The sequence below is a fragment of the Melozone crissalis genome, unplaced genomic scaffold, assembly GCF_028551555.1.
Source record: "Melozone crissalis strain CALT ecotype California unplaced genomic scaffold, PUWL_Pcris_2 ptg000042l_1, whole genome shotgun sequence".
Lineage (NCBI taxonomy): Eukaryota > Metazoa > Chordata > Aves > Passeriformes > Passerellidae > Melozone > Melozone crissalis.
Window position 1 is genome coordinate 64,836,184 of NW_026535820.1, and position 26,210 is coordinate 64,862,393.

The window sequence follows — 26,210 nt, forward strand, 5'->3', positions numbered from 1 at the left end:
CAAAGCATTTTATCATAAATGTTGCCAGATACATCACATAAATGATTTTACCTTTTTGTTCCCACTCTGTGGTTTGGGGCGATGTCAATTGTGTCTGTAGCTGAATCATGCCTAACCGCTAATCCTAGATCTGCAATGCAGCATGTTCCATTCTTTTTCACCAATATGTTTTTTGATTTTAAATCTCTGTGGGCAATTGCTGGTTTGCCTGTAAAGGAAAAAAAAAGAGAATTTGTAAAAAAATTCCAAACCAACCTCCTTTTATTCTGAGCCTGGTGCAAGCTTCTGTTTGAAGGAACAGAATTCCTTCCAGTTCTGACACTTTATGTGCATCAGGATACCTCCTGAAATCATTTACTGTAGATTGTCTGGGTGTTCAGGAAAGTGCCTTTCATGTTTACTGTACACCCCACTTGCTCCTTTCCCTCTTCCTGCAAGTATTTATTGCACACACATCCTACTCAAACATTATCTCAACTCAAAGTTAAGAAGATGCTACATGCACCATTTCTTGGTGCCTTTTAACAGGTATTTTGTACGAAGGATTGTTACATCACAATACCAGAGAAAAGAAGGCAAAAAGCCTTTCAAATTAAGAAGTTCTGTGAATTTGGAAATCATCACAGAGTAGAACGAGGTACTTATGTGTCATTTAAAAAAACCCAAAAAACCAACCAGTAATATCCACATGATAAGCAGAATAATTGTAAGATTACCTTGTGTGCCAACAATTTCCATGTGTAGATGAGCAAGACCACTGGCAGTGGACAAAGCTAATTTTATCATTCCTTCCACTGTTACTGTATACCTGTTCAGGTAATCAAAGAGTGATCCATGCTCGTGATAGTCTGACACTAACCACAGCTGAGTCCATGTACCATTGTCTGCAAAATAAAACTGGCATGAATACTACACATACATACACATATATGACAAATAAACAATATATTCTACTTCTATACAACACTTATGAAGTACAAATTATGGTCTGCAAGTAACCTCTATAAATTAGACTCTTACTATTAGTCTCAGGCTCTTCTATTCCTGTAACATTTTAATGCCTCTGCAAAGGTTGGTAACACCATGGGAGAGTTTCTGAAAAGCTTAGTGAGTATTCTTGTATTTAAATTAAAACACAAACCATAGAAAACGGGTGACACTATAATTCTGAGGTGTATATTCAGGGTGAACTGTTCAGGGTATTAGCCAGGCCTTGCCTTTCCCTAGGTTTCCAACTAGAGTGGGGCACAGGGAACAGTGCTGAATGCATGATCCAAAACTAATCCCATCACTATCAGTCTAGCACAATATTGTCCAGCTAATCACAAAAAAAAAAAAAAAAAAAAAGTGTTTCAAACTTTGCTCCCTGATTCCTTCACTCTTCCCATAACCTATCAGTCTCCTATCAGGAGACAATTCCCACAGTGAAATGTTTTTCCTCCTAGAGTAGAAGAGTAGAAGCTTACAAGCAGCAATCAGACACAAAGTTAAATCCCACCTCCGATGACCTCTAAATTACTGGCCAAAATTGAGGTTTCCAGGAGACACACAAGTAAAGAAAGCAAAAAACACAGAGGAAATCAGTTTGCTTTGATTTTTGATTGAACTATGACAAACAAGATGTGCCACAATACATTTGTAACTATCCCAAGGCATACAAATGACATATAAGAACTTAATTGTTCACATTATTAAAGCAGTGACACAAAATACCTTTAAGTTTAAGCCACAGAAAGAAGACTGTCAAAGGAATTCAAATCAAGATGGGAGGAAAAGTATTTTTTACCTAAGAAGTAGAAATAGGAAAGAACAATCCTGCCACTGAATAGGTTTCCCAGTTTTGTTGTGTTATAAAAGCACCTCTCCTGTGGCAGACTTGAAAAATGTTTTTATAGCCAGCTAGTTTTACAGAAGAATTTTTTATCTCTTTAGAAGAGCAGTTATCCCATAAAAGACATCTGTTGGACTTCTAGTCTGAATTATATAGCCCTTATTCTCTCAGAACAAGTGAGAACACTCAGCACAAATCAAAAAGATGTCTTATTATGTGAGAGTCCCTAAAGATTGCTCAAGAATATGAAGAACATGAAAAAAAGGAAAGAAGTTCAGAACTTACTTCCTATTGCAAACATACTGAAAAAAATTTACTTACCAAAGAACACTCTTGTCTACAAAAGCCAGAAGTACAAAATGCTTGCTCTAAAGATTGAAAGAAACCACCTTTATAGAAACACTTGTGCTTATCTTTAACTTAACTCTTTGGTGGGGGTGGGAAAACTTGCAAACATCCCTTTTATTTAGATGCTTTTAGGGAAGTCAGTGATGACATTTAAAAGATCTAAAAATAAAAGATAAAAATAAAAAAATCTACCAAAATTAAAAAGACTCCAAATACTTCAGGGTAGGAAAAATACATTCAAACAATTCCCATAATGGAAAGAAAACGCTGGCTTGCTACATGTACAAGACTGGTAAAATGCACTACTGCTGCAGGAAGAGTCTTTTGGGATGCCTAAGTGCTGTTTTTTAAAAAGGAACACAGATATTAAAGATTTTAAAAAAATAATCTTAAGTTATTTTTCAGTTAGAACTGCTGCATGTCTTGCTACTTGGCAATATCCAAGCACAAACTCATAGAACTCAGCCCAGTATTAAATGTGACTTTTTCCTAAGAGAATTATGGTCTCTGAAGAATCAATCCAAGAGTATTGGTTTCACTAAACAGTCTTACAGAATCACTAGAAACAGGTAGGAGTTCACAGGCACAGAAAAGATGCTCTTAAATATACAAAGAGCTGCAGAAGTTCCAAGTAAACTAACCTTATCACGTGAGAATATTTTCTTCACTCAGTTTTATTCTACTGCTTCATTAGTTATGATACTACACTGCCTGAAATAATCCTCTCCTGGGCATTAACATCATACACATTCATTACTTAGTCCTGTATTTTATTTCTTCTCCTGTTTCTTAGGGTTGGGATACCTCAGCAAGTGTCTGTACTTGACACCTAGCTGTATGGAAGGAAACAAAACTAATTTTAATTAGTCTACCAGACCTATTGTCTTTAAAAACCTCTATGAAAGATGTCAGTTTCTGAAGAATTATCACAGCTTTGATTCAAGACTATGGTGCCTTTGCATAAAGTTCCTCCCCTCTCAACACTACATTTCCTCCTAAAAGGGGAATATGCTGCTGGTTACAGACTCTTCTGTTCAGCTTTATCTTGTGTATTACCTGCAAGTTTTAATATTCAAGCTCTAACTTCCTTCCAAAGAAGGAATATAAACTGGGCTTACCATCCACTCTGAGAAGAACCATGACTCTTTCCTATTATGTGCCATATTTGTGACCCTTCAACCAGATTTTAACAAGGGACAGTGTTACATCAAAATCAATTATATAAATAATTACAGGCAAGCTGAAATGCAGCAATAGGTCCAGTGTCCAGCTATCAGAAGGGACCTACTATGTTTGCCTTGCCATATTTGACAAGCCATACATTTGTTTAGCACTCTAAGTAGAACATGTTACAATAAACTTAAGTCTTCTTATTCTGTTGACAGTAGTTGATTATTACCAAGTAATAATTAACCTGACCTGTAAAATAGCTGAGTATTTTTAGCTGCACAGTAAACAGCATCTGCCATAAAGCTTTCAATCACAGGATTTGCATTATCTGGTAGGAAAAAGTAATTACACTCAATAGTAATTACATACAGTAGCCCAGCTTTCCATGATTAGGCAATCTAATTTATTTTATGAACTCACAATGATCAAGAATCTCAAATAATTTCAGAATATTCAAAATTAACAAAAAAAATCAGATGTGTTATTTGAAACATATTTAAGAGATTTATTATGGTTATTTCAGCTATTTCAGGACACCTGAAAGTATTTTATACCACCAAGGACACTCAGAACTAAAAGATTTTAATTTTAAACTCCAAATAAACATCGAAATTCTGAGAAAAGAAGCTTTCAGATTTGTTGTCAGGAGACTGATTACAGTTCGGGGAAAACACTACTAATGTTCAAGCAAAATCCATCTTAGTAGAGCTGACTCATGAAGAAAGGAATTTATACAATTGCTATATCAAATATATAATTGTTTGAATTAATATTTGTTGAATTGTTTGAATTAATATTTGTGCCCTACAATATCAAGTTTCAATTAAAATCAATTGATTGGAATCACCTAAGTGAAAAATGTTTTGTTTTTCCACATCAACACTAGCGAAACAAAAATGTTTTCTGTGGTGTTATGTAGCAAAGTGTTTCAAAGCAGATATTTAGCCTTTTTTGGCACACTGATAATGTAATATTAGGAAAAAAAAACAGGAAAAAGCTCTGAAAAAAATCAGATTCAGATAAGATCTCCCACTAGAAATCTCTTAGAAAGGAGATATTCAGGGAGATAGCACTTTTGTCAGTGACTAGAGCATGACTGGTGTCTTGTTAGCATAACAGCTTGACTCTATCATGTTGACACAGTCATCTGACTCAATGATGAAAAGCACTTGAGCTGTGCAGATTCCCTCTACTCAGGCTAAAGCCAGTTAAGCTTACAGCCAGCTAATGCAGAGAAACCTTTAGTACTGTGAACTATGGTTGCTGACACTACTCTTTTGTTACTAGAATAGTACAGTTAAGTAGTCCCTGACACACTTTACCTTGAAGTAACTGGGTTAGAAAGAACAATACAAAAAACCATGCACAAAAACTGTGCGTTTAGATGGCACAAAACAAGACAACACATGGCCCTGAAAGTAACTTCCCTGACGCAGCAGAATTTGGAAGTTAGCACACACTTGCTATACAAAGAGCTACCCAGAACACAGAAGTTGTCAGGCAGACCACAACTGCAATTAAAATCATTCATTGCTTCTCAGCCCTCAAGCTGCCTTAACTGTAGCACCCATTTCCTAGTGGATTACAGGATGGGAAGCAGACAGATTGGACCAGCTCCTGTAGCCTTCTGAACATGACACAGGTCTGGGGAAGCAGAAAAGAAGAATATGCCATTAAGGCATATGGACAGTCTAAAGAGTGTAGTAGAAAAAGGAGTGAAAACAGCAGTTCAGTCACAAGCTCTAATCCAAACACACCCTCCTACCCAAAGGAACCCCTTCCACCAATTTTACACTAAATAGACAGCCAGATGTTCCTCAGCAGTTGTGAAAAACCACAGTTGAGGTAAGAGGAAAGACCTTATTAATGCCTTCAGCAGCAGCAAGAACTGAAGCATGCCTTGGTTCTACTAGCTCTTTTACTAGTCCTTTGCTAATTTTAAAATTACTAGTACTCCTGTATCTCAGCAGTATACTCTACTGTATCTTTGCAGTACCTCAGACACACAGATTCTTGCAGTCTAATGACTTTGTGCATTCCAGCCAGACTGCAGTAACTTCTGAATACATTCAAAAGTCAGCCCTACAGAGAAATGGATGCCAACCCTCTGCAGACATTGCTGCTGTGAATGAATACATAATCTTGCACCTGGCATCACATGAACATTCTTCAGTTAGCACCAGCATCTACAATGGAGGACTGTTCCTTAAACCACTGGAACACTTGGTGTTCTTAAGCCATTGTTCTCTACAGCCATGCTGCGATACATCTTCTCCTTTTGGAGTACCATGATGGTGCACCTGCTAAACTGGGAGAACTACTCCCATAATGGTCACTCTATGTTCTCTCATTTAATGGGATACAGGCGGCCTGAAGTATTCCAAACAAGAATTGAAGTTTTAACCTCCTTCAATATTCAGGACTGAATTCTTAGTCCAGGGAGTAAATTGTGTGTGAATTATTTCCTCACTGAGAGAATATAGATGGTTATACTATGAATTAGTTCTGCACTGATGGGTGAAAAACAACAACACAGATTTCTGCTCAGACAGCAATACTGTTAGAAAACAGTCAAGAATAGTGGCATTTTCAAAACACATTTTTATCTACTTTTAAAAACCAGACACCAACTAGTTCTCTTTAAAGAACAAGAGCCTTACTCTGAAGACCCAAAACCTCAAATAGTGCCATGACCTATCAGTTAAGGATTTCTTCTTTGTACATAAAGCATATTAACAGAAAAAAATTTCATATCACATTATATTATATTACAAGAAAACTAAAGATGACCAAATCAAATGCTATAGCATCTGAAACACAAACCAGCAAGCAAGAAATTATCTTAAAAACCCACCCATTTAGGAAACCTTTCTCATACCTCCTCTTTACAGCAGTCAAATGTATTTTTGGGACAAACTATCTGGAGGTTTCAGGCAAAATGAGACACTGGTATACTTACAGAGGATTTTGTGAAAAGTTACATCCAAGATATTGCAATATACCCTTTATGCTTTTAAATGAGAAATAGAAGCTAAAGCTTCTGCAGAGATAGCTCTTCATTTATAGCTTTAATGCAGCTGATCTAATTTTAAACCCAGGCTCCAGATACTCACTCCCCTAGGCCAATCAGAGCAAGCTCCAGCTCTCACAGGTGCTGGTATTACCAAATACAATTCTAGGCATGAAAATAAGACAGTTTCTATTGGTAAGCACAGTAAGCTGCAGGAAAAAGTTGCCTGGTATTGTGTTGATCTGCAAGCTCTTGAAGGATAAGAAGTTGCACAAACATCTGTCAGGAGCAAGTTAACTTACATAACCCTTTCCTGGAGAAGGGCTCTGCACAATCTCTTGGATTCTTTTCCTATTCTACAGATTTATATAGAAACTTGAAATTCATCTAATGGTAATTAAAAAGAACTTTCACATATACTTGACCCTCACTGAAACCACTTAGGAATTTCCCACAAAACTGAAAGCCTTTTAAAAATCCAGGATGTGTGTGAGTTATTGACTCCTCTCTAATGTGACAGAATTTTCTGTTAATGCTTTCTCCACAAAGAAGTCAAATGCCATTTATGGTGAAACATGCAATTTCAGATGAAAATAACAGAATGAAACTGCATCTTAATATCTTAGCTCCCCTTAATGGAAGAAACCCAAAACTAGGTTTTGTCAGACTCTTGGCACTTTACTGGAATTGCAAGAAAATCCAAGAAACTTTAATCTGTCCAAAAATCACAGCAAATCAAAGTTGAAAAAATGGTTCCTCTAACTGGATGATTAAAGGCTCATCAGGAGAGCTTCAGGAAGCAGGTATAATTTTTTACTACTAGAAACAAATAATTCCATTTTTACAATTGATTTTCTAATTGGACTTCTAAACGAATAACATCTCATAACTCAGCCTTAAGAATAAATCTTCTACCTCCTACTTTATATGAGGACAACAGGATGAGAGATGATCTCTTTCAGTCCCACACATCTATATTATTAGGCTATGAGGTAATGACAGGTACAAGTATTCAGCAGATGTGTGGGCTCACATGATACGCATCTCCTTTTTGATACCAAAGCATTTTAAACAAATTTAAACAAAGCACATTCTTCCAAAAAAAGAGACAATGTACTTTTTCCTTCATTAAACCTATGAAAAATGTGCCAAAGCCTGAACTCCTGCAGTAACAAAACTATTTTTTGCTACTGTTACATGGATTCTCACATTTTTTTCCTTCATGCACTGCCTATTCTGACCAGATGCAGAATCAGCAAAACAAATTCATAGCGTCACCAACCTTTGTTGTCTGCAGCTATAAATCCAAGAATGTTTTCATGGCGTAGCATAACTGTCTGATAAATTTCTGCTTCTCGAAACCACGACCGTTCCTCTCTTGAAGAGAAGATCTTCACAGCAACTTCTTCTCCTCTCCACTTCCCCCGCCAGACTTCTCCAAAGCGACCCTTACCAATGCTTTCTTGAAGTACTATAGTTCTTGCAATTGTTCTTTGCACAAGTAAAGGTAAACCTAAAAAGAAGATTTTACATTTGCTTTAAATATGACTCTACAGAATTAGTATTTATCCCACACACTGAATATGAGATCTTATTTCTATTACGGCATTTCTCTTAAAATCTTAGAGAGTATGTTCATTCTAACTGCTTGTTGAGGACTGCTAGCAAGCACATAGTTAAGTTTCTGCCTTCACCCTTAAAAGGCCAGCTAACAAGTAAGTACTCATGGAGATTATGCTACAAACTATTATGGTGGTCAAAAGCACAACACAAACTTCCTTTCAGTTAGGAATGCTGTCACTTGCTGAGCCATAATGTTTTATTTAAATGCTAAAAAGAAGCAATGATGAGGCAGTCAGGACCAGGTTTAGGGTTTTCTTTTGGGTTGCTTGTTAGTGATGAAAGTGAGTTTTTTCTTTATTTTTGGAAAAAGGATCTGCCCACAACTCTCCTGGCACTTTTGCTACAGGTTAATTTACTTGGCTTATCACTAGATAGTCCATTTCTAAGTTAGTTAAATCACACTTATCAGCAACACCGACTGCTGAAAATCCACACCCATTTGGATTTTGGTGTGCCAATAGCATCTTAGTAATCCCGAGTCACTGTAAAATAGGAAAACATCCTTGTAATGCAAGCTTTCCGCTTTACAGGCCATTCTTGTGCATCTCACTGTAATTATAATTGAGAAAAATGTTTACATTCATCAAGGTCTTATAGCTTTGGAACATTTACATGCTTTCAACACAGATTACCTCTTCAGTACACTTCAGTAATTTTATACAACAAGCAGCACTGGCATCCCTCAACCAGGCTGGCTTTTTGTTTATTTTAAATCTTTCCTGTTGTAACTGCAGGGCTTGTCACTGGATTCCACACTGATACCACACTGCAGGATGAAAACATCAGCCAGGTTATCTGCTTATGATAAGCTCTTTTGGTATAGGATTATTTCACTTTAACCAAACACTTTACAAAGTAATCTGTTATTCCATAATCACTGTTCCAATATCTGACAGAACACCTGCATTTCCTTATGTTATAGAAAACAAATCCCAACTAATAGCTCAGATAATTAACTTTTGTCCACCTTCGGACAGTCTTTGCTAACAGCGGCACTAGAAGAACATCTGATCTAGTTGGAAGCATTGCCACACTTGTGTCTCAGTCTGAGAAGGGCAAATTAAAACACTGAGTGTTCAGAACAGCTCCTCAAAAATTCTAGACCTACAGGAATTCTCTGCATGGTCTATGCTGACAACATACCTACACGAAGACAGGAAGGAAAAAAAATGTACACTATACCAGCAATTTAATCATTGTCAGGTGTTGTAATAATGTCTATTGAGCAAGTTAAAACTTTTGCTGTAATAGTCCTCAGATGAATTGTGCTGCATGCCCAAACTATAGAGGCTCTTCTGAGAAGCCTAACCTTCATTCCTTATGGAGAGACTTTTGAAATGCAGAAGAGACCAGACAAAAACAACACAGGACCAAACTGAACCGTGATAATGTGAAATTTTACTTGATTGGCCAGAGAAGGCTTCTTCCTTAAAATTTATGCACTGCTGCAAAATCTATAAGCATATGTCAAGTACAAGCTGATTCTGTGCACCTGAAATGGGTGATAGGCCATAGAGTTGTATCAGAAAACTGTCTGTATATTCCCACTTTCAGATGCACTGCTCTCGACTTGCTGCACCTATTATAGACATCTCTCCTTATTTAACATATACGTCCAAGGATATCAGCTAAACATATACTAACCTCTAAACCTTCTAGACAGAATGCATTTCAATTTCACATTACAAACTCCCATTCAGCAAATCAACATGTCACTCTAGGATAAAAACCTTACTGTGATCTATCCACTTACTCCTATATTTATTTTTACAATATTTACAAGATCCAACTTGCTTCTGTATATCTGAAACTAATCTTTCCCTTACTACTGCTTCTTCTAGAAGACTGGAATCCATATTTACCTTGCATTCATAGCAATTCATTACAGACTTTCTGTTGGAACTGAGCAATTCCCTCATTTTGCTACAGAAGACACACAAGTCTGTATCACCAGGACCTTGAGCAACTGCTGTGCTGTGAACCAGACTGCCTGAAAAGTATCTCACAGGAGACAGCTACAGCCTCAGCCTTTCACATACACATTGGGCACAACTGTACTCCATGCTCTCAGATACACCTCCTTTTAACTGTGTATGAAGAAAGATGATAGCCAGTTTGCCAATCAGAAGAACAAGAAAATTTGAGCCCATATTAAATTAAACAGCAGCTCAGTGTCTGACACCTTGAATTTAGGTCATCCTTGACACCATGGTCACCTGACTTATTCCTGAAACCTTCATCATAATTTTCTTATATCATACAGTATCCTCAATCCTTCTGGAAATCTGACAAAAAAAGAAAGTTAGTTTTCTTTTTCATATATTAAGTGTACTCTGATTAGTTTAGTGACTTTCTAATGCATAAGGAGTTTGTAACTGAATTGGATAATTCAGGAAGTAAGTTCTAGAGCACGGCAGGAAGCCAACAAAAGTAGCAGCTAGAATTTTGTTCTTGTTCGTAAGTCTCCACGCGTAAGACTTCCTCTGATGAGTAATAAAAAAAACAACATTCCATGAACTGTGAAAATCTTATTCCCTACAAGTTTATGAATTGCAAAATAGTTTTTAAGGAGCTTTATAGTCACTTCAGCTGACTCAACTTTGCATTGATTTCTGTGACCCTTTAGATTTCTAAATAGCTTAAGTTCCTGCTGGAAGTTGCCTACCAATACTATCCAAAGCTTCTCCTTGTTGTAGGTAATTCTTCCTACTCCCTTGTAACTAAGTGACTTCGTCATTTGGAAGTTAAGACAGTAACAGATGGGCATCCCCATCTGTCATTACAATATGTAGTTGATATTTAGAGATCTGCATCATGATCTGAAAATCATTCTCAGCTCCAAGAGGCTTTGAAATCCTTCTCTTAGAAGCTGTAGCTTTGCCAGAATGGTCTATTTTAGATGTTTCATTAATGCCTTTCATGGAGTATCTCCTTATTTCAGGTCTTGTTCATCATGGAACAGCATGGCAACACTAATGTTAAGTCAAGACCAAATAATTAATAGCAGCTTACTATTCATCATTGCAACAAATGAATCCTCCTCCCTTTTGGTCTGAATAGGAAGCTCATTTTTAGAGCTCTGATTATTTCTCTCTTTTATACACTTCTCATCAGAGAATACTGAATTAACAAAATTGGTAGAATCCTTTTTATTTTACTATGAGCTCTTCTGGTCTCTCAGCATGAATTTAAGAGTAGAATGTGGCTTTTGCGTCACCAAACAAAACACGTTCTTAGCTGTGCCTCTTGGGTCTGGATTATTTTGCCTGTTTTGTACACTTCCATTGTGTTTTGGCAATCTCTTGTCCCAACACCATCCCTTTCAGACAGTTCAGTTTCTGACAGGGCTAAGCACTGTTTTAACCAGCAGCTCTAACTCTTCTCCCTTTGGAGACCCTTTTCTCTACCTCCAGTTTATTCCATAAATGTACAGTCTTCTCAACTTTAAATGTGCTATACCCAAAGTCTGGATAAAAATACACATTTAAATGAGATTCAAATGCTGTAGGCATACTTCAGGGGACACAAAAGTTATCAATTCAAGTACTAAGGCACCATGAATATGTATAGTCATTGATTGACTAATTCTGAGACAAAGTGACACAAGTCATTGCAAATACACACAATGTCAACAAACAGTACAGAAAGTAAGTAGCTGAACCATCTCCTATTTCACTGCCATAATCAAAGCAAACTAGAGAACACTAAATAAGGCTAATTCTGGTTTTACAAACAGCTCAACAACATGGAACTCACTGCAGCTGAAGTTAAAAGATTGCTTTTAAGGAAACATTCAGCCTTGTTTTACAGCCTTTCAAGCATAAAAGCAAATTAGTGAAGAGGTTCCCTTAGGGATAAGTCAAATTCAACCACATTTGCTGGTTTTGCTCCTTGGATGCACTCACCAGTAGCCAATGCTCAAATACCATAGTAGGTCAGATGCTCTGGGAGTCTACACCAGCCTGAGTGCCCTGGATTCAGCTGTGAAAGCTTAGCAATTCCCTAGCATGCTCCTTTTACTTAAAAAGTAATTTGCACATAGGCAAGGGAAGGGTCAGTAGTTTCTAGCCATGTGCTCCAGAGGAATAATCATAAGTTTCTTCTAACTTGGAGTCTCTGCTTTTCAAGAGCTTATTCTGAAGGAGTACTTCCAGAGTTCTCAAACAAAAAGAGAGGTTCAGAATCACCACAGGTAAGAAGGCCAGAAGAAAAAACAGAGGATTATTCCTGATAATGAATGAAAAGACCAATTAACAACTAAGTTTGAATTTTAATTAGAAATTGTTTTCAGCCTTCCTTAGGAAAAGTCTAGATCTGCAGACATTAAGTACGAGTGTCACACTTCTAATAGTGTAACAATTACATATATCACATTTTCCTGGATTCCATGATATGTAAATCTCTGACTCCTAGATATTATCTCTATCCCTGACTACTGTCTATCCTTCCTAGAACAAACAAAACTGGAGACCTCAGTCCAGCACTTGCGTTTATCAAGCTCTAGCCCAATACATTGGAAGTTCTACTAACCACTGTCATTATCTGACTTAGCTACTTCTGCAAGTAAATGAGAAAACTGATATGAACACAAATTACTAAAACTCCAGTTCTAACCAGAAAACAACTTACCCTTACCAGGATCAAATCTTATTGAACACACAAAAGCTTTCTCAGCTGAAACAATGACCTACACATCTAGTGCAAACTCACCTTCTTTAGAAAAGATATGACTAAAATGAACTTTTGATCTAGATTTTAAACATGTTCAGGAAGTTACAATAATTTTATTTGACAAAGCAACGGACTCTAAACAGTTTTACCAGTTACTGTCCTTGGAAAAGAAAAACAACCTAGATAGCTGGGTTTTGTTGTTTAATTTTTTTCCAGTTCTGAGGAAACAAAAAAAAGGATGCAGCAATTGAGAATCAGAGTCTTTCTTTGTAGAAAGTGTTCTGAAAGGGCATCATTGTTTCAACACACAGGTTTGAAAGTAGTAGGAAATATTTTCAGTATTAAGTTACTTAAATTTTATATAGTAGAAGGTTGGTAAAAGGTTGCAGTACACAAACTGATGTCTCTCTCCCTAACATAGACCAAAGATCCATTAATTTATGCAATGATTTACCCGGCATATCATCCCCTAACACCTATTAAACTACATTTTTATTTCAGAGACCACCATAATCCTATAAGCAATTAATGGTCAGTTACAATAGCTGAAACTCTATGCAGTGAACAGAGTAATGCTTCATCTTCCCAGAGCAACACCTCTTCAAGTCAGAATTAAAACAAAAAACCGCAAAATAAAGGGACAGACATTCATCAGACATGATCGGCATACTGCATCCATTCTACACACAGAAATGCTATTTGCAACTGAAAAATATCTTCTGTAAGGGAAGAACTGGCTAAAATATTAACTCACAATATTCTTCATACACCAATAGCTACAATTTCTTGTTTTCAATTGAAAGCTAAAAAATACCCTTCACAAAATTATCTAAAAACCACAGAAAATGGTTGTGTAGATAGGCTGTACAGAACAAAAAAGGTAAGTGACAGCCTTACAGAACACAAAACATTTACGATAGATGACTGTGATATTTCCTGAATTATATAATTTATATAAATCAGCCTACTTTGAGAATAAGGAAGGGCAGTAACAATTCAGTGTTTCTTTTTCTTCACTTATTTCCATACATTGAATCTTCACTGATGTTGACTGAATGTACAGGAAATTGCTTTTCTAGTATTTTCACCAGTTAATTAGAAGTTTAAGTATATTTGACAATATTAAAAAAACTAGATGTCTTACAAGGCTCTTAAGCACAAAGTAATTACTACTAGAAGTGTCCCATTACCTGACCCAGAACCTGAAGTTGTCATATCATAAATTAAATCCTTTAAAGTGGTTCCTTCTGATATAAAGGGACGATCCAATGAAGGGTCTTCTTCACTTGGCACACGATGATGAATTACACTACGATTATGACAAAGGTATAGAATCAACATCAGCGAAATGCAGACAAAACAGACTGGTCCAGCAATGACAGCAGCCAGTTCCACAGGTCCTAGGTTAGAAGCTGGTTTTTCTGGAGTAGGGCCTGAAAGTGAAAATAAAAGAAAATGATAAAACCGATTAATTTTCGTTTTTTCTACTAAACTTATAGTATCCCACAGCAATACTCAAATTATTTCAATGCATTTGTTAAAGCTTTTGCACAGTAACTTTTTTCAGAATCAAAGCACTAAAAAGGACAAAAGCAATGTGCTTATTTACACTTTATTTAAGTCTTCAAAACTGTCCCTAACATCCATATCCAGAAGATAACTCTTGTTCAAATATCATGAAATTGTCTTTACAGAATCTAAGGTGTACTTTAGGCCTTCAAATTTACCTACACTTCCACTCTTACAGAATGTTGTTTGAAAAAATGAAAAAAAAAAAAAAATCAAACAAACAAAAGAGCAAAAATCCCAAATCCCCTACCTGGTGTTGGAATTGGAAGTTCTACTTTATTGCAGAGAGGTGTGTTACAGCAATGAGACACAGTATGGACTCCATCTCTGGTGGAGGGTGAGCAAACAAAAGGCCTGTCTCGGGGAATCAGATCAATTTCTGCTATACACATACTGTTGCGCATTATTTTGTCTGCAGTTCGTGTTACTGAGGCAAAACACACTCCATCTGTCATACACGTAAAGTTGTCTTTTGTACATAGCTGGCAGTAACACTCCAATTCTGTATTGAGAAAAAAGCATTAATGTTAGTATTGGTACATGTTCCGAGCTGAGAAGCAATTTAAATGACTAAAGAGATACAAATTCAGAGTGCTAGGAGGCTCTTTTGGTTACATAAACGCAGAAGAGCAACACTAAAAAAACAACAACGCTACATGACCTTTTCGTGGGACAATAAAATTGGGAGATGAGCGGAAGAAAGTAAATTTTAGATCTGAAGTCCTCTCTCTTTACATAGTAATGTATTAAAAGACAAAGGCTAAAATCCTAGCTGTTCCTCCAGGTAAAGAAGCACCACTACAGTTCCTCCTACAAAAATTCTAGACTTTCAAAACAACACTGCATGAAAGTCTGCTATTTTCAAACCAAATACAAATAATGCCTTTTTTTTTTGACAGTAACCACAGGTGCAGCTCAAGTAAGCGACAAATGGGATGCTGCCAGTCACCCAGGATTATTATGTTATGCATTACTTGATGGTTTCCATTTTGTGCCAAAAGGGCAAATACCAGCTTAATCCTCATTAAAAACCAAACCCTGCATGATCCTTTCACAGAAGCAGAGTGTGGTTTAGATTTGCTATTTATGAAGCCACAGGAAAACACTCTTACATTACCGAAGGTGGTGATTTACTAAAGCTATCAATTGCAGTAGTAAAGGAGAGGGCATGGGGAAGGAAGCAGCAATGACAGGCTAATCACCCTATGATGATCAGGTTTCATTCTTCACATTGCAGAAGTTCTTGGAGAAGGAAGACTACTACTTCTAAGCTCTTTCTGCACTCCTTCTTGCATTTACACCAAAGCCATGCAGAAAATAGTGCAGGAGCCACAATGAAAGTATCAATACATCTTGAGTCCACCTGTTCAACACTGAAGAGCAAAAGCTGGCCTAGAACTTGTGTACATGCACACAGAAACATTAAAATAGAGAACTTAGACAAATTTAAAATCTTCAACATTTATGATCAAAACCCCAAAAATGTCCTGAGCCATAAAAATAGACTCTTTCAAGGCTACATACAAAAACTCACACCAAAAGAATGAGGATTAACAGGTGTCAATCAAAAGGTCCCCCAAATCTGAAATCTGGCATTTCATCTAAATTAAAGAGTTTAATATAATCACATGGATTGCCTTAGATTTTGCCTCGCTGTCACTGGTTATCATGGATTTAAATAAATGGCAGTCGGATCTCAAGTACATATGCATGTTTCTCAGGATTCAAACTTTGAGATTACATTCTCTTAAAACATCCCCTTCCCCCAAGATTTTGAATCAAACCATATCACTGCCAATCATCTTCTGCTATTACTGAAGAGATTTGATCAAATTCTTAGGACCCACTATAGAAAGATAACCCTGTTTCAGAGAGATTCACCAGCACACAGACCAGTGAGAAAAAGGGAGGAAGAAAACCCTACAAATGGGATTAGAATTTTTTTTTTTTTTTTTTTTTACTATGAAGACTGTTGAAAAAAATAATTAGAAGGCAGATGAAATGAAAACTAGCATTCAGGAAGGTAAAGCTTAACAGCACCACTTTTTGCACATCTTTCCCTGCCTCATCAGGGAAGTAAGGAAAGTCTTATTATTCAGTTTAACAACAAGAAAATTTAACATTTTCATGTTGCTGGCCCTTTGGTAATTTTTGCCTGAACAAATGTTTTTCAATCTATCCAAACCATTAAAAATTTCCTAAAATATTTACACACACTATTTCTTTCAACTCTTGAAGTGAGCACACCTTTATCTCACTTGCTTAATCCATGACTTTTTTCTACTTAAACAGTAATTGTCGCTCATCACAACAGCACATGCATCTGAATGCCTACAGCAAGAGACATACATTCGGTCAGACATTTTTACACTGAGTCACTGCGCAGAGGCCAAGTTACTTGAAGTGAAAAATTACATTTGGGTTGCCCTTGTTACACTTACTCATCTTCCTCATCTTGTGAAGCTGTAGAGACACACTGTTCCAGCCATGACTAAAGAATGCATTTTGTGCCCTATCTTCCTCATTCACTTTGTTCCCACCTCTCTATTGCTATAGAATACCCACTTAGTGCAATTTGATAAAATTTACACTTTTGTTCTGGTTTGAGGTCACTATCTTCTCGTCTCCTGACAAGACACAATCCACTGTCACACACATTGGAATTATTTCCTCGGCATAAATAAATCACTACTCCCTGCTGAAGCTACTCTCCGCCTCCCATAAGAGGGGAAAACAATGCCTAATCAGCTGAATAGCAAAGCTTCTAGGAACACAGGTTTTTGCTGCTCTCTAGTGGACACACTCTTAAAAAAACCCAGTAAACCAACTCGTTAAAAATGCTTCAGGCCCCTTCCTACTCTGGCCACTTAACAGTTCTTCATGCCTTCCAACTCGAGCAAGTAACAGTAGATCTTCCACGTTTTAGTACAAGTTAGACTAATTCAGCATCTTCAGCAACAATCCGTACCAGGAGGCAAAAATAAGGAGTTGGAATATCCTTGCCCATGTCTCATTCTCCAGTTATCTGTGTGTAAAGAACAAACTACAACTACATGAACACATAATAGATGTTATTAAACATCAGCATGAGGAGTCAAAGATCAACTGTAGTTAAATCATTTAATTCCTCTAAACAAGCGCTTTCACTAATAACTGATAGAAAAGAAAAAAGAATCCCATATCGTTGTCCTCTTGGAGATAGAATGTTTTGCTTTTCATCCAAGTAGTCTCTGTTATTCTCAAAGAAACTTACAGTAACTTTAAAAACTCAGATAGAAACCAGTCAGATCTCCATACTCACTTTAATGAATACATACATTTCTAGTATGGAATGATAACAGAAAGGGATGAGAAACTGAGAACTCTGATGAAAGCTGATCTTCCAGAGCCAGTAATCTCTCAGGTAAAACACATTTCAGTGCACTTGGTAAACACCGTTTAAATCTACTACCACAAAGAGCACTTTCACAACTACTGAAGGAGCATAAAAAAGTTTTTAATCAAGCCTGTCCTCGGCACAGAACTTTTTTTTTTTAATTATTATAACAGTTTTTGGATGGAACTACTAGCATGAAACTCCACTACCAACTAGTGAAAGTTCATGTTTGTTTAAATGATACAAGGTTGGGGAAATGACAGTACAAACAGCTAAACAAATGCACTGGAAGTCATACAGACAATCAGGGACATAGCCAAGAGCAGAAATTGGGTCAACAGCAATGCAGTTCTTTGTACATTGCATTTTGGTCACTGCACCATTACCACTCTACATAGTAATGTCTGCTTTTTGAGACTGACTATCCTAAAAGAAACAGTGAGACAACACTTCTGAAAGTGGGGGTGTGTGCATTATGACAGTATCATGTCATACAAGTGATCAACAGCATATTTCTCGTATCTCATACCACAAGATTAATATCTTGTGTTGAATACCATTACCTGTGTAGTTGCTCAGACTCTGAGTTTGACAGTTTTGCCTTTCCTTTACCAAGTCTCTCTTACATGAATGTTATAGTCTGGAAAGCCCCCAGTGAGGGTAAAGCAAGCTGGCTGCATAAATGAAACACTGAAATTATGCAGCTTGACAAGACCTAAAATCAGCTGGCTCCCAGGAGCTCAGGTATTAATACTATATACAAAATGTGAACAGAGAATTAAGTACACTCTATCCACTTAACTTTTACAAATCTGTATCAAAACCAGACAGTTACCTACTGAAATAGTCTTTTTTTTGTATCTGCCACCTTTCTGAAGACAGAAAATTGCAGAAAAACCTTTTTTAGTTACATAAAACACATTGAATCCCTATGCAACACTTGTTTACATCCTGCATCACTACTTCAACCAAACAGTTTAGCACAGAACAGCACCTTCAGCCAAAGAATTCCTAGTTGGAAATTGTAAGTTGACACATCGCCTTCCAAAAGATGCTAACATGGAGCAGTACAGAAGTTAAAACTTGTGAGGTGATCTAAAACCCCTCAAACTCACATCTTATTGCAAAAATTTAACAATTTCACAGTTAATACTTTAATAATATATATCTTTGCTTTACAAATTTAAAAAAAGACAAATAGTTGCAACACCCAAAAGCAACATTTTGCTGAAAAGACACTTCTCTTGGGATATTATAAATGTTCCTACATGCAAAATACAAATTTTGAAGCAAAAACTTCACCAGAAAGTAGAACTTCATCAGAGGAGCAATCACAATTCTTGGTTCCACAAGATGCAGAAGCTCAAGGGATAAAGGAGCAAGGCTATGATGTGCAAGAGACAAAACCAGAGTTTTAGGGATATGAGCAAGAGGGCTGTAGTGCTCACTGGTTGGTCTTTCCCTGTCCAATAAAACTTTCCAAAGGAAAAAAAGCATAATACATAACAGTGCAACAGTCAGCTTCTGAGTCCGTAATTCAGACAATCCTATCAAACAATACACCTGACTCATCTACGAACTCTTTTAGCTCAAGATACAAAAAGGTTTGGTTCTTAAAATATCTGAGGCATAGGTACAGTTTTCAAAACCACAATAGTTCATGACCTTCACTAACACATTTTTCTCACAGAGGCACTAATTAAGTTTCACTGCTGTAAAGTAACAGCACTGGGTACCAAGTTTTCAGGAAAACTTTCACATAGATTTCATCCACGTTTGTTAAACAGAACTTCCTTCCTGCAAACAGCAGGTCTTGTTAAACAAAGTGATGCACTCAGACAAACTACTATTAAGTACCCACAACTCGCAAGTAATGACAGAGCCTTGTGTAAAATCCCAACTTCAAAAAAGTGGCATTTTATTCCCTGTAAAAATGTAGGTGCCAAATGGCACTTTTAGTTTTCTTGTCCTCTCTCCAAAATACTACCCAGAGGTATGTTCATCCCTCTTAGAGCATGACACAGTAACAATTTGTTTCTTCTTCGGTAGAAGAATGCACTTAAAACAACCAAACTAACTGGATAAAGCTAAAATTAAAAGCTCAGATAATAATTTCACAAGCATTATGAAAACAGAAAGATCTTTACTTGTACTTTTAAATTTATTCCACCGTATCAATTAGATTGCTATCTTTGTTTGCAGTTAGAAGCAATTGTCTGAATACAAGAGTTTCCAAGTGGTGACTTCCCAGAAGTTCAAAAGACTAAAGACTATGGCCTACACAGCGAAAACCAGAAAGCTTAGTTTCAGACTCTCTTAAAAATTAAGGCTGCTCTACTGTTCAGCTAGCTGCTGGGATTCATTACATGCCTGACCTCTGTATAAACTGTTTCGCAAGTCGACTCATCCACACAGTAACATCAGCACATTGCAGAACAGCCCCAGCAGAGGCAATCAGAAAATGCCCAACTTCTGTCAACCCACAATAAGAAGTACCAGTAGCCAAATCATACCCTGAATTACTTTATCAACTCAGACCACAATGTTCAGGCAAATTAACTGCCTAACCCATACCAGGGTCTCTGGATGAGTTATGGATCAGGAACCCTGGATTTCTCCCAATTCCATTGAACATAGAGGATTTCTCCCAATTCCATTGGACATAGAGGATTTCTCTTTTTTTTTTTAAACAAAAGGTAGTATGCCATCACTTCCACCCATAAGGTTTTGTATGGAAGTCTGTTGCCTTGTTTTCACACAAAGCTTTTAGACCTTAATTTCATGCCTCAGATTAAGGGAAAACTGTTGATTGATGGGAGGCAGTAAAAGGGACAAAGCTCAAAGCTCAAATTTAGCTAAATTTTCCTTCAACATCTAAACTGAATGTGTTATGTAAGAAAGCTTTAAATTATTAAAGCCTGCCGCACCTTTTCAAGAACACAAGAGCAACCCATGGGTAACTTAAGCTTATTTCACTGTTTCCACATCAGAGAACTTGCACTGTCTTCAGTAAGAATATGAGTGATTAACACTACATCTCAGTACAGCAAGTGATGCTTTAAGTAACTTTTTTTCCCAGCATGAGTACCATTTTAGATTGAATTATGTACAGCATGGTATAGATCCAGACTGAGGGATGTCTCAAAGCTGTAACTGAAAAAGTTGTGGTGCTTCTCCACTTCCTCTTTAAAACCCATAGCAATATACAGTCTATTAGGCCCTATGTCCCAAACTGCTAACCGCAGAATAACCTGCACATTTAAAAAAGCCAAAACGAAAAAAGAAAACTAGCCAAATCTTGTATTTATGAATACTGTTAAGCACTCCAATGTTTCATGCATTAGCTCTGCAACAGCACAGCTCTGACATCAAATCTCTCACGCAAAAAACCACAGGTACAAGAAACAGGAGGAACACAACCGTTTCGCCGTCAATATTCACCCAAAGATTTAATTTCCACACGGCTCGATCCTCGCCGAGCACACAGGCAAGGGCGTGCTGGACCAAAAGTTCACCTGTCCCCCCCCCGCCACCACCGCGCCAGCGGCACACGGAGATGCGGCGTGCAGCACAGCGGGGGCAGCCCCTTGTCACCTCCTCCGCGACGTGGGACACTCAACACGTCTCTGCGCCGGCCGCTCCTCCCGGGCACGGCTGCGAGCGCCCTGCGGCGGCCCGGGGCTGCCGCTCCTGCCGCTACATCTCGCCCGGGAGCCGGGGGGCTCTCAGGGGCTGGCGGACAGACAGACGGCGGACGTCCACCAGCTCCAGGTATCCAAGTTGCCTTCGCGGGCCAAGGCCACACGCACCCACCCGGGCAGACTCGGGATAGAAAGTTACCGAGGGCTGACACCGCCCGAAGCGCTGCTCAGCGGGGGCGAAGAAATAGCGGCGGGGGCCGAGGGAGCCATCCCCGCCGCCCCTCCAGCGGAGCCGCCGCCGCTCTCGGCCAACAAAGGGCCGACCGGTCCCCGCCGGGCTCGGACACCGGGGGTGGGGGGGAGATGACTCCGCCCCAGCCGGCCCCTCCGCCATGTTGTTGAAAGGAACCGGCGGGGACCCGCCGCCCCCCGCCGCTCTCCTCACGCACCCCCAACACCCCACCCCGGGCGCCACCGCCACACCCGCTGCCTCCCTCCGCTCCCGCGCCCCCCCCGCGCACTCACCGCCCGCCGCGGGGCAGAGCAGCGCGGCCACAGCCAGGCACAGCAGGGCCCAGGCACGCCGCCGCGGCCGCCGAGCGGCCGCCGCCATGTCCTGGCCGCGGCTCCCCGGAGCCAGGATCCGCCTCACGACGCGCGCCCGCTCCGCCCGCCCAGGGACCGGCGCGGCGTTCTCGCTGCGTACGCCCTCCCGCTCCGCTCCAGCCGCGAATGCCGCCGACGCGGCGGCGGCGCCGCCGCCTGATTGGTCGCCGCGCCCCGGCCCCGCCCCCCGGCGGCCGCGGGCAGCCCCGACAACAACAGGCGGCGGGAGTGGGGCGCGACCCGCGCGGCCGCGGGGCGGGGCGGTGGCGCCCCCTTCCGGCGGGGCGGGGCGGGGCGGGGCCGGGCCGGGGCGGGCCGGGCCGGGCCGGGCCGGGCCGGGCCGGGCGGGGCCGGGGGCGTCCCCGTAGGGTCCTGGTGAGGTGCCGGTGGCAGAGCGGTCGCTCCGTTCCCTCGGCGCGGATGCCGAAGGGACTCGGATGGCGGGCTTGGAACTGCCCTGTCTCTGGGCGTTCCGAGAGCGCTCGGGCGAGCGGCTTAGGCGCTGCCAGCAGCGGCGGGGGACCCGCTGGCAGCACTGCCTTGCGGAGCCCCGGGAGCACCGGCCCCGCTGGAGGGCAGGTGGAGGGAGAGTGCCTGTGGGCAGCCCTCGAGTTGTCTCCGGAGCGGAGAGAGGAGCGGTAGCGGAGGAATTTCTCCTCCCGGGAGACACTACGGGTGGGCAGGCGGAGCGTGCGGAGCCCCGGGCCGGTCGCTGCGCGGCCGCGGCACAGGGGGCAGCGGCCGCTCCTTCCTTCCCCGCGCTCCCGGCGGCTCCCGGCGGCACGGGACAGCCCGGCGCTCCCGCGGCCAGTCCTGCGGCCGCTCCGCCATCCCGGAGCGGAGGGTTTGCCCTCCCGCAGCAGCCGGAGCCGCAACGCTGAGCCCACAGGCTTTGTCCCCGTGCGAGGGGAGAGCGGTGCCGGGCGACAGGTGTAGCTGCCAGCTTACGGCACAGTCTGCACGTAACTTCAGGAGTTACCTGGGAATTGGAAGCAAACTCACGCAGTCCAAATACCCAAATACAGAGTTACACCTTGAATCTTGAAACATGAGGCAACTAGGATGTACCTCGTGAAGAAAATGACCGTGACTGATGTTGGCACTTCTATCCACAGCTTTATTAGCTTTGCATGGGTGGCAGAGCAGGAGGAGAGGCTTTCCTCTTCCCTCTTGGGATCAGGTAACCACTCTCCCAGCAGTTACCTCTTGCTCTGGGAATCCACCCGCCACGCCAGCTCCAATATCTGACTGTGGTATTCAGATCCTGAATCAGTGTCTCAGCATATGCTTTTATACTCCCTTTGTGGCTTGTTTTGCATGCAGTGTGACCCTCCCGTCATAGGCCAAGTCACGAAGATCAGAGATGTTTTTCCACATTACTTGCAGTTGCTGTTGCAAGCACTGTGCACTATCTCTGCCCGATGGTGCGTTCCCAGCTCACAGTGTTCAGGACAGCAGTCTCCCTGCTCTCTAGAACCATATTCACTGCCATGGCACTCTGATCTCCTGCCTCCCTTTTACTAGCAGTTGTTCAGCCAACACTCCTTTTACAAGAAGCCTTGTTTCTCCTACAGTACACTTCACCTGGATAAGAATCTTGATAATATCATAGTCCAAATTGAGGCAAATATTTATTAATTCATTCTCTTCCCCTTTCTCTCTGAACAACGACCAGTGTAATACATAAACACATTCTAGTTATATTTTCTCTCACAAAATAACATTTTAATGACATGCACTTCATGACAGATGAACCAAATGTCTGGATTTGATATAGATTCATGCTGTAATGAATTACTGAAGCCAACAATACCTGGCAAACATGTTCTTAGTTATCCATATGTAGAAATACTTAGAGGGCTCATCCTCAAATAAATATATTAGCATCAGAAAGAAACACTGAAGCACTCAGTTAAATAGCTCAAATCCCAAGACCCCTTTTAAATTCATATAGAGCATTGAAACTATAAATTAAGGAAGTTATATGTTCAGGGGAAAACAATTCCACTATTCATTTCCTCATTGCAGATCTGGGTTTAAGGGTGGATCACAGACTATATCTCTGAAGGAAGGCAGGGAGCAGTAAGCAGAACGTGGTGAAGGATTTTTTTTCAGGGCTCCAAGTTCAGTCCTACGGGGAACATTTTGAATTAACATCCTGAGTGACATTTGGCTGACAGACACAGAAAAATTAAATTAAATAAATAAATCAATAACTTGCAGGTAGCAACTCACCAGCTAAGATGGATTCGGGTCACCTCCAATAGTGCCACTACAAAGGAAATATTTTTTGCCAGGCCTCGCTCTTCTTTCATATCACTCATGAGGTAAAGACAACTACAGAAGAAATATCTAAAATTAAGTCATTGCTGTCCTGATCCCTGGGTTCCTCTCTCTGATATTATGTAAGTTAGATTTAAAAGCCAAAGTAAATGTGGGCCAGAAGCAAAGCTACCAAAATGGGTTCTGCATGTCCAGAACCTCCCGTTTTCTTGCTATGCTTCCATGTGTCCAGATTCTTAGGACTGCAGCTTCTGGTCTTGGTTAAAGTGAGGTGTAAGAACTTCTGATTATGATACAGACTCTTGATATTCAATGGGCTCTGGTAGACATCTGGGTCTTGTTCTTGTTGGCACCTTCCCCTGTTAGCTCCCCCTTATCACTGGAATATTCATCCTGGTGTTTTTCTATCGTCTTTATTCCACTGTTCTTCTGCTGTCAGTTCCCCTTTTCAACATTTAGTCATCCTCCTTCCTTCATAACTGCATTTGGTGCAGCAGGGGGTTTGCTCATCTGGGCAGTACCTGGCATCTTTAGGAGGGCTATAGGAGAGGTTGGATTCATTGGTTGAGGTGCAAAGTAATTCATGTTACATGTCCTGTTTGGTAACAATAAAATCTGCCTTTGGTTTTGCTATACAAAATGGAGCAGTTAAATAAAAATTACAAAATAAAAATTATGGCCTGAAAAGATTTAAATCATTATTTCTGCAAACAAATTGAATGCCAATCCAAAAAAGTGAGATTTTGATGCTTGCATCTGATTATTTTCATCCTCTAAACATGCTAGTTAGTCAAGTGAAGCTAAGTCAGACAATGACACAGTCAGTAAAACAGTTTCCAAGATATGCCTTTCTGTAAAGAGACATTTTGTTTAAGAAGAAAATAACTGTTCTGTGATCACAGATTCTTCAAAATTGCAATAATTGCTTGGCCTTTTCCTGCCAAAATAGCATGAAAAAACAATTTCACAGTACAAATTTGCCAAGTTCAGTAGAAAACAATGCATGACCATTGTATGTTTATGACATTTTAACTGGATGAATTAAATATAATTTTTCAGTATTTCCTGTAAAGGAACCCTTAAAAGCACTTCTTACGGACTGCTCACTGAGGATGGAAATAATGTCATCAGTGGACATAAATTTAAAGAACAGGCAAACCCCCCATTTTTCCTAGCTTCACTTTTCTAATAAACTAATGGATTTGTGACATAATTATATTCCAATTATAGAAATATGCAACAAAAGCAGTAATTTTTTTTAATGCAAGGTAGAGGACAAAGCAAGATGACACAGAAAAGACAAACAATCTGGATTTATGAGATTTGTTTAAATAATCAAATTGGTAGGACAGATTTGAAAAATCCTTCCTTTTTAGATTGAGTAAATCAGGTTATTACACAGGGAATATCTGCAATTTAAACACTGATTAATTTCTTTCTTCTGTACTAGAATGTGACGGTCATACACATATGCAGCACCCACAGGGAGAGAGAATGAAATAATTAATCTTTACCTAATGCTACTTTTATTTCCTGCAAGAGTTATTGTCAGTGTATGAACACTACTTCTGCTTTTCTTTTCTCTTCTGGAGGATGTAAAACTAAAGAATTGCAACTGCATGAAAGTTTCAAATGGAACTCTATACTACTGGAACTCTGTGTTCCACAAAGTAAGAAACTATGTAGGGCATTGAAATAAAAGACGTTTTAGAAAGGGACAAGTGGATAGAGAGACAATTATATAAACCAACTTGTTCTATAGGTTAGTCTTTGAGACAGATCAAAGATATTAATATTCTTGTATTATAAGCTGATTTAGTTCCAAAAATGGACACAATTTTTTTTTCCTTAGATTTTAAATTAAAAGTGTATGGAAGTGTGATAGGAAATAGTATTAATGGTGATGACTAAAAGTTTTATTTGTCTTTTGGTGTAAGAGGTACTGTATCATGGTAATAAAGAATCTTTCTCTCACAAACAATGTATGCACAATTAGTGCTAAAGCAATAAAAATAAAACCACCTTTATTTCTATTGCTTTAGCACTAAACTCAATTTTTACAGTTTTCTATCCATGCTAAGT

General features: G+C 39.6%; 1 protein-coding gene across 1 annotated transcript in view; it reads right to left on the bottom strand.

The window, feature by feature from the left end:
• TGFBR1 (transforming growth factor beta receptor 1) overlaps positions 1–21,851 on the bottom strand; it is a 33,459-nt gene extending 11,608 nt beyond the window's left edge. Inside the window, exons 1-6 of the mRNA XM_054284559.1 lie at positions 21,765–21,851; positions 14,473–14,724; positions 13,844–14,086; positions 7,642–7,872; positions 717–884; positions 52–208 (exon numbers count right to left, since the gene is read on the bottom strand). Coding sequence (XP_054140534.1) covers positions 52–208; positions 717–884; positions 7,642–7,872; positions 13,844–14,086; positions 14,473–14,677 — 1,004 coding nt within the window. The 5' untranslated portion in view covers positions 14,678–14,724; positions 21,765–21,851. The remainder of the gene's footprint in view (positions 1–51; positions 209–716; positions 885–7,641; positions 7,873–13,843; positions 14,087–14,472; positions 14,725–21,764) is intronic.
• Between the last annotated feature and the right edge of the window lie 4,359 nt (positions 21,852–26,210).